Source organism: Anarrhichthys ocellatus, unplaced genomic scaffold, assembly GCF_004355925.1.
Source record: "Anarrhichthys ocellatus isolate YVR2014 unplaced genomic scaffold, GSC_Weel_1.0 scaffold86, whole genome shotgun sequence".
Lineage (NCBI taxonomy): Eukaryota > Metazoa > Chordata > Actinopteri > Perciformes > Anarhichadidae > Anarrhichthys > Anarrhichthys ocellatus.
The window spans coordinates 2476371-2485743 of NW_022280116.1; the positions used below are offsets into that span (position 1 = coordinate 2476371).

The 9373-nt window shown below is 38.7% G+C and overlaps 2 protein-coding genes across 2 annotated transcripts in view; one reads left to right on the forward strand and one right to left on the reverse strand.

Moving 5' to 3' along the window:
• osgepl1 (O-sialoglycoprotein endopeptidase-like 1) overlaps window positions 1-1517 on the forward strand; it is an 8748-nt gene extending 7231 nt beyond the window's left edge. The window contains exons 5-7 of the mRNA XM_031875087.1: window positions 471-601; window positions 688-759; window positions 858-1517. Coding sequence (XP_031730947.1) covers window positions 471-601; window positions 688-759; window positions 858-942 — 288 coding nt within the window. The 3' untranslated portion in view covers window positions 943-1517. The remainder of the gene's footprint in view (window positions 1-470; window positions 602-687; window positions 760-857) is intronic.
• Window positions 1306-8322, reverse strand: fkbp7 (FKBP prolyl isomerase 7). The gene is made up of 4 exons (XM_031875088.1): window positions 8023-8322; window positions 7370-7521; window positions 4784-4911; window positions 1306-2824 (listed from the first exon to the last, which is right to left on the reverse strand). Exons 1-4 carry the CDS (start codon window positions 8238-8240, stop codon window positions 2663-2665), a joined length of 660 nt encoding a protein of 219 aa, XP_031730948.1. The 5' UTR covers window positions 8241-8322; the 3' UTR covers window positions 1306-2662.
• Window positions 8323-9373: the final 1051 nt, after the last annotated feature.

Sequence of the window (9373 nt, forward strand, 5' to 3'; positions counted from 1 at the left end):
TATATATACATATGTATGTATGTATGTATGTATGTATATATATATGTGTATATATATGTATATATATATATATATATATACATATGTATGTATGTATATATATATGTGTATATATATGTATATATATATATATATACATATGTATGTATGTATGTATGTATATATATATGTGTATATATATGTATGTGTGTTTATAGTTCAATTAATAATAGAAAGCTATTACAGCTTGTTTTTTATTGATCTTTCACATAACATTAACATTATATATGAGGGGGTCCTCATATACATACAAATAAAGAAGAAAAAAAGACTGAGAACCTCTGCTGTAATGAGCTTGGAGTTGAGAGCCACAGACAGGGTAGAAAGATGGACATAAAAATATAGAATAACACCAGCATCATCCTTTTTAATTAAGAAAAAAAACTGTGGATATAGATTTAAAGATTTCATCTTTAACTCTTTCTTGACAGGTGCTGTCTGGAGGAGTTGCAAGCAATCAGTATATCCGCAAGGCATTGACCATTATCACCGACGCAACAGGACTACGCCTGCTCTGTCCACCGGCCAAATTCTGCACTGACAATGGAGTGATGATTGCTTGGTGTGTCTATTGATTTTCAGTGAATGGGATTGGCTGTAGAGTTGTGTCCGTCTGAGACAAAACTCACTTTTCTCTTTGTTAAACAGGAACGGGGTGGAACGCCTGAGAGAGGGGAAAGGGATACTTCCTCCAGATGTGGATGTCTCCTATGAGCCAAAGTAAGTCAACACTGAACCGAAGATTTCATTTGTAATCTCAGTGGAGATTATTAGAGGTACAGATTTTACCATTCGCTCACATACATGTTGTATTCCAGGGCACGGCTGGGTGTTGACATGACAGCAGAGGTGAAGGCAGCAGCGATCCGGTTGCCGTCAGTCAGGATGAAGATCTCCAGATGACAGACTGTTTGTCTTATTTGTCACTCCGAGATTTTCACAGTTCAAGAGTATATAGTGTGTTTATACTATATAATAAACATTTTATACATCTCAATTGATTTGTTTTGATTTGAATACTCCTTACAAAACTACTGAATTTTTTGGGAGGTTTTCTGTGACTGGATTTTTAAATAATATCGCCGTCATTCTTGTCATTACAAAAAATGAGTTCAGCTTATTGTGAGCGAGCGACCAATAAATATGCTAAACTAATTGTATAAAGATTTGTCTGTAGATCTTTTTGCTGTATGCATGCACTTATATTTGATTATATGTTGCACAGAATGCATTTTCTTGCCACTTGAAAACTGAGAGCAGCCTACATTTCAAGAAAGAAACAAGTATTCACTGTCTTTTGTATGTAAATCCAATCTGCCCTCACTTAGAACATTTTAACAACAAAATGGATCTTAGGATAAACAGCTGTTAATGACCTTGAGTAAACCCCATTCAATTCTGTCAAACCACTGTACTCTACAGCAGATACCATTTAATTCCCATTGAGGCATATACTTGGTTGTTATTGGCTAAGCCAACTAGACCCTCTAGTGGTTAGTTTATGTAAATGCACCTCAGCACACTGGAGAGGAATCGCTACAATAATTGACCTGATGACAAATCAAAATGATTTTCTTAAGGAACATATACATCATACATATACAGAGAAAGTAATTAATTTCAGGTCAGAAAAACATCACACTAACACAGATTTGTCTTTTCTAATCTTAGTAAAAAGCCCATGAATGGTTTCAACCACTGAGATAAATATCAATCACTTGTAGCATACTATATTTTTTCTGCATACACTATGGTTTATTTCTTGTGTTGCTAAAAACAACTATTGTTCAACTGGATACAATGGTAGTCACTATTTCGACCACATTAAGATGTAACATGTCTGACAAACCACAACATTTAATCATCAAACTGGTCAAACACAGCCCACAAATACTGGCTTGTTTGTGTTGGACATCCTATCTGGGTAAGAGAAGAACAGACATCCGTTCAACAAACCCAACTCTATGGATCCGTGCACTGGTGTGATATAGCAGAGCAAACTCACAGGAAGGATGGGACGATTTCAGCTCCTTTCAAATCTCATATGATAGTCACGTTACAGTTTCAATGCCAACCATTTCACACCATTGTGCAACATTCTGGTTTCTTCTTTGTGCTGCAATGTTCATCGGGACACAAGACTTTAAAAAATATATATTTCAAATGCGAAATTTAGTGGCATTGGCATAAAAATGTACACGTGTTGGAGATATTCTTGCATAGTTTAATACTTGGTATTACAAGTTAGTGGCTAGTTTGCTGGCTTGGAAAGATGTCTCAGTGGCTCCAAACACCTAAATGCAGCTACTGCCAGTCTGCTTTTTAAAAAAGAAAAATCCACCTGGGAACAGCAAGGGCTGATTCCTCAGCATTTTAGATCTCATTTAGGTGTTTCATGTTTTCAGATTATTCTAGTGGACAACTGGTCAAACATGGATAAAGTGGTGTCTCATTGTCATTTTTACTGCTATAATATTTTCACAGAAAAAAAAAAAAAAAAAGAACATCTGCATTGTGAAAAACATCTGAGGGTGGATTTATTCCTTTACCTATTCTTGTTTTCTCTCTAATTGATCAAAGTACATTATCTCAAAATAATTCCCAAGATCCACGACTTCCAACACTAGAGCTCATCGTGTTCATATATATTATACTCCTTGGCACTGATCAGTCCGTCGCTGTCCTGGTCACTCTTGCGGAATATATCAGCCATGATCTTCTCATAGAATGGGTCATCACGTGGCTTCCCAGATTTTTCATACTCCACTTTCAAGTATGCTTTTACCTGTAAAGAAAATCACTTTGTAATCAGTAACAGACATTTATTGTACTTTTACAACAATGTTATCATATAATGAGCAACTGTTGTGCCTCACAAGCAACATATCATATTGGTGATAATTCAAACATTCATTCATTCATTCATTATCCAAACCACTTATCCTGTTCAGGGTCGCGGGGCGCTGGAGCCGATCCCAGCTGACATTGGGCGAAGGCAGGGTACACCTTGGACAGGTCGCCAGTTCATCGCAGGGCACATATAGAGACAGACAAACACTCACACCTACGGGCAATTTCAAGTCTCCAAATAACCTGAGCTGCATGTCTTTGGACTGTGGGAGGAAGCCCACGCTGCAACAGGGAGAACATGCAAACTCCACACAGAAGGACCACCCGGGATCGGGGATCGAACCCGGGCCCCTCTTGCTGTGAGGTGATAGTGCTAGCCACTACACCACCGTGCAGCCGATAATTCAAACAGTAAATGGTATTGATAGCAGGTCCTTCACGTCTTATTTTAATGTGCCGTCAACAATCCAGATAACGTCAGTTTAAGCTTTCTTTACATTTGGTTATCATAACGATAATTACTGTAATTCTGGGGTTGAGCAAACATTTTGGTCCCTTTAAAATGGGCTTCCTTGGTGGTTTGCAGTACTAATGTCCTTTATTTAGTTTTTGCACTACTGTAAAGAATTACTGTGAGCAAAAGCTGTAAATGAATTAAAGGTAAAGTGATTTATAGCCTCACAACCTTCTAGTACTATCCATGGATATTTATGATGTGAGATAATGAGATCAGAAACAAGCGTGGCCTTCAGTCTTACTGAGGCGAGGTTACTTTGGGTTGGAATGTTTTATTCTTTATAAGCGGTTTGGAAAGCCTGCGATTACAAAATAAAGTAAAAATGTGAAATCAAGTTTAAATGAAGGTTCACTGGGATGGGAAACACATTTGTAGTTTTGTTTTGTGCTAATTTCATCTGTTTAAAAAATACCCACTACTAAATGACAATGTAAGGACAGTACAAAAAAATACACTTATTTACTTACTTTCTGAGAATGAGATGACATGATTTATACAACAAGTCTGTGTGTCGAGTATGAAGCTTTAGCCAGAAGCTATTAGCTAACTTTAGCTTAGCCTAGCATAAAGACTGTTAGCAAGGGGAAACAGCTAGTGTAGCTCTCTGCAAAGTTCAACGATACGCCGTTAAAGCTCACTTATATCATATTTGTTTAAACAGTACATGAACAGAAATGTAAAAACTATTTCTTGGCTAAGCTAATCAACTCCCAGCTGTAGCTCCATACTTAATGCACAAACATGAACGGTATCAATGAGTGGTATTAACCTGCTCATCTATCTTGTGGGGAAAATAAATAATCAGCGTATTGGCCAAAATGTTGCGTCCCGTATTTTCATTTTTTAAATGATTTGTAATATTCTGACCTGGATAAAAACATTTCAGACTCCAACCTTACTTACTAAGTAACTTAAATAGGAATGAACAGAGCCCCACTTCCAACTCTGTATCCAGTTGTCTTTATACATCCACACTCCCTTCTCCTTATAACCTCTGTAATCTGAATACCACAGTGTGCTGTGCTTCATCACAGGTGATACATTTCTCATCCACCATTGCATCTTATATGAAAATGGTGGGGTTTTCAAACAGAAGAGAACAGCTTTGTATGTTGTTAATTTACAAGACTGGCTGTAATGTCTTTTATGCCTAGTTACCTCTGCTCTCCGGTGACATTTGATTACAGTATCACAGGTATCATCCTGAATGGAAAACATGTACACACACTGCACAGGAAGAGTAACCGGTGTTTAAAAGAGGCCTAGCAGCTCATTTTTGCCCCGTGGGGCCCCCTAGCATGTTAATCCAACTGCGGTTATTGCCTTTTCTGTCTGAGCTACCTTTGTGATAATTACCAGCTTGTGAATAAAGATTACCTCAGCCTTTGTGAGACTTCTGTCTCTATCAAGGTCCATCTGTCCGAAAGCCTCCATGCTGCGTGGTCCCCTGGAAACAGAGTAGACCTCCACCTCAAAGACCACCGTAGCATTGGGCGGCACAGGATCTATTCCATCAGGAGGAAATAACAGCACGTCAAGATTCTAATAAGACCACAAGCAATGATAATGCCATAATCATTAGTTACTGATCATTTTCATCATGCCCTAACGCAGGGGTCTCCAACAAGTAGCTCGTGAGCTGCCAGTGGCTCGCTACCCGTTTCTGAGTTGCTTGTTAAAAGGTTGAAGAATATGTAGATTCAAAGTCACTTTCAACACGTTTTAATGTCTATGCAATCAAATTCACAGACATCCCGCACGATCAGCCATCGATTAAACAAGTAACGCTGTAGTATTAGCATTACTATTAATATTACCGATACCATTAACGCACATTAGTGACTTTGCTTCTTCCCCGGAGTCTTTGTGCTTTCTTGCTTCGCAGGTTTCTGTGGATCTTGGTTATATCTGGACTGTGGTCTTGCCTCCTGCCGTGGTCCTACCTGACCCTTACTTACTAACTTACTACCCTCTTAAATGAATAATTTGTCATATGCATTGAATGTGTTGTAACTCTGTTATGTTGTTCATTCTGTACACATGACATCTATTGCACTTCTATCCATCCTGGGAGAGGGATCCCTCCTCTGTTGCTCTCCCTGAGGTTTCTTCCTTTTTTTCTCCCCAGGTTTTTTGGGAGAGTTTTTCCTGTTCCGATGTGAGGGTCCCGGGACAGAGGATGCCGTGGGTGTACAGATTGTAAAGCCCTCTGAGGCAAATTTGTGATTTTGGGCTATACAAAATAAATTGAATTGAATTACATCAGTGACACCGTGAACATTAGGCGATGTTAGCACACCAGATTTGACAATGATTGCAGAAAATAGCCAGACCACTGAAAGGCAAATATTATACTATTTTCATGAGGAATGGATAATAGAGTGTTTGTTTTTTCCACGAATGTGAATGACAAATGTCTGCTATTGGTGATGAACAACTTGGTGCTATGAGAAGCTCTCGGACACTTTTATTTTGTCAAATTAGCTCTCAGAGGAAAAGAAGGTTGGAGACCCCTGCTCTACCGTGTAGGGTGGTGTTGTGAAGTTGGTTTGACAACATTTCAGGAGGGATGGGAGTTGTGTTTTACTGTGTTTATCTGGTTAGTGCTTCTACTACATATTCAGATTTTGTGGTGAACTGAACAAAACAGCCACTAACTACATAAATGAATTAATCTTAACGTAGTGCTGATTTGGCATCAAGAGCTAAAGTCATTATGATAATGTAAAGGCCAATAAGCGATATGACATTAATTCAGCAAGAAAAGACAAATAATGTCAGTAGAGCAACATGCAATTAAAGCCGTTCATCTTTACTGGTGGTCCCATTGCAGCTGAACAACAGAGGTTTTTAACTCTCAGCCCAGGAGAGCGTTACATGCGTGTATATGTAAAGCAGACTAATGCCGGGATAACTAAAGCATGCACTCTTCAGCAAAGCAATTTCCTCCGTAGCCAAACAGTGAAATCAACGGATGAAACCTGAAATGCAGATCCCCAGGCTGTGCAACACAACAGTCAGATCACAGCATACTGCATTCATGAACAACATGAAGAGGTTTGTAGGACATTGTAGTTAAAGGTGAAACACTTATCGGCTGTTAGTTTTTATGACAGTGCTACGATGCATGCAAGAAAGAGCGAGAAGAAGTAGAGACCTTTAAACCGTTGTGCATGCTGACAGTACATGCCACAGGGAGGGATGAGTAGCAAACACTGCGAGGGGATGTGATGCCCTTCCAACTAAAGTGCTGTGAAAGAACACAAGACAGCATGATGGCAGCTCCTCCAGCAGAGACAATACTAACATAATAATCACTTTAAAGTATTTATTGTTTTTAACTCATTAATCACATCATATGCATACCACTGCTGCCCATTTTCATCGATTTCCAATGTTCCCTCCAGCCACAGACATGCATTCATTTCACTAAGACATTCAGTTGCAAACATAAAAGTTGCAGAAAACAGGTGATCCATCAGCATGTGGACAAAAACATGTTTGTTACACGTTTTAATTGCGTGGTAATGTAACCTTTTGGTACTTATTTAAAAAAAAAGCACTCACAACTCATCACATGGAGTGAAGAAAACGTATCCTGTGGCTCTGGAGGAGCTTTCTCAAGTCAATGGCATAACCCTGGTGATGTCATAGTGATGTAATCAGGGTTTTCTTGGCTCGTGCTTGGGGAACTCAAAATTTATGACATTACAAACTGAGGCTGTGGAGTTTGAAAGACATGGATGTTCACCAGGCATTGAGTGTCTAAAAGACTCTATCAAGTTGCATTATGGGAAGTGTAGGATCCAGTGTTCTTAGAGTGTGTAAATCTATGGTTTAGTATTGTATTGCTCATGATGTTCTGCCCAGAGCGGAAAAATGACAAAATCTACGGTTTAGCGATGGGCAACGTAAACCCTGTGCTGACACTTGCAAAAATCACTGTGTATTGCATTTACTTACCTTTGCCTGTTGCTCCAAAGGCCAGGACCGACGGAATAGTTATTTTTCGTTTCTCTCCAGGACACATGTCTTCCATCCCTTTATCAAGGCCCTTAATGACTTGTCCGACGCCCAGCACGAACCACTGAGGGTGCCCAGCTTTGTCTGATCGACTAAAGCAAACACAGTAGAAAAAGAGACAACATCCTGTCAATCAATCAGCCTTTACATCTATAGAATTATTATATTTTTGGTTAAGGACTGCACTATTACAGTGGGGGTTTTATTATATGTAGGATTCAGCCCCCCTCCTTACCACAATTACTCTTTGTACTGTCCCCTATGACCATAGATCCAAGTAAGGACTGATGAAATTATATATGCAGGTTTAACTACAATTCCCAGTGTTTACCCAACCTTACCTTTATTTAGGTCACACTGACATAAGAATATACATTTTTGCAAAACACATAAAAGGAAACCTTTGCATACCATGCAATGTGAAACCTGTAGTGAAATACGCATCACTCCCTTCAGATATGAAAGCTACATAATAACAATATTAATAATGATAATAAAGTGCCTGCCAATTTGCACGTGGACTTTCCCAGGCTCATTTGACTTGTAGAGATAATATCTATTAACTGCAGCTAACTTTTTCTCAAACCACCAACCTGCAGTAGAACTGAGAGCCATCTTGGGCGAGGAACCCATCGTAGTGGACGTTCATCAGATCTCCTCTTTTACTCTTTTGAGTGCACTCCTCGGGCTTGAACAGGATTTCAATCTGGACCTCGCCATCCAGCTCAGCTGATGTCGCCAAAACACACCATAAACTGAGCTGTGAAAAAACGAAGAGGCACAGTGTGCAGCTCACCGACCTCCACATCATGCCGCTGTCTGTGTATGCGTGGCAACTTCTGGGAGTAAAGTTTGAACACACCGGAGGACGTGGAGAGCTGCTGCTACGAAGGTCTTTAGTGCCCTGAATTTTGACTGTCAGGGATTTCTGCCTCCTCGTTCCTTAAGTCCCACTTCCTTCACTATAATTGGCCCAAACTCTGGCCCTGGCCCTCCTTTAGCGATCGCTCATTGGGCTACGGAACCTTGCTTGTGGCTTGCAGCCTGACAGACTAAACTAAGAGCAACAATAACACGCTTATTATTCAATTGCATGCCAAACAACTTTATATGACTGTATATTGTATATGGAATGAATATATCAATAACTAGAAGTGAAATATATATAGAAATATATAGAATAGTGAAATATGCTAAAATGTGAAAAACACTACAGGTAAAGATTATGCATACATATAACTGCTAAACTAAAACTGTAAAATACTTCCGCATCAAGTCTGAGATTCATTTTCATCACATATGCATACGAGTTTATAATATAAAACCTTATAAAAGTAAGAGCAGGTTCCGGTACAGTACAGTAAAACGTAATGTCAGGGACTATAGAAGTACATGGAACAAAAGTTAGGCTATATGAAAAATGAAACATTGATCACGAGCCAGATTTGAGTTCCGTCTTTACTGGCAACAGTGGTGGCATCTTCAACTACACTATGGTGTGACGAGATTAAATGGTCTCCAGTTTTGAGGACTGACAATTTAAAAAGATGGATGTATAAAAAATAAGTTAAAGTTGAGTATTTGGTAGGTGGGCTATCACAGAAAGATATGTATTACAAATGATCTTGTAAATCAAAACGTAGCAAAGGTTATTGTTGCAACATCAGTACTATTTTTTATGAGTTTTTTTCACAAAATAATGTGAAAGCATGTAACTAAGCATGTAACTTACATATAAATCTCTCTATATACATCATTTAAATTAATAGCTGAGACAGGATCACATTATACAGGCAACATTTTGTAAAAGCTTTGTCATTAAAGAAAGTCAAAGTTATTTGTTGACTTTCGTGACCTGCAAAATTATATTTTAAATGACCAAACATGTGTAATTCACGGCACAATTTATACAAATATATATTTATTTCTCACCATTGAGTACAA

What these genes read in the sequence shown, in the direction of transcription:
- fkbp7 (XM_031875088.1), bottom strand. Translation starts at nt 8,240, where the DNA reads ATGATGTGGAGGTCGGTGAGCTGCACACTGTGCCTCTTCGTTTTTTCA. An exon ending in GGCTCTCAGTTCTACTGCAG is followed by an intron (nt 7,522 to 8,022) that starts GTTGGTGGTTTG and finishes TGTTTGCTTTAG; the next exon opens with TCGATCAGACAAAGCTGGGC. An exon ending in GAAGTCTCACAAAGGCTGAG is followed by an intron (nt 2,825 to 4,783) that starts GTAATCTTTATT and finishes TTTTCTTTACAG; the next exon opens with GTAAAAGCATACTTGAAAGT.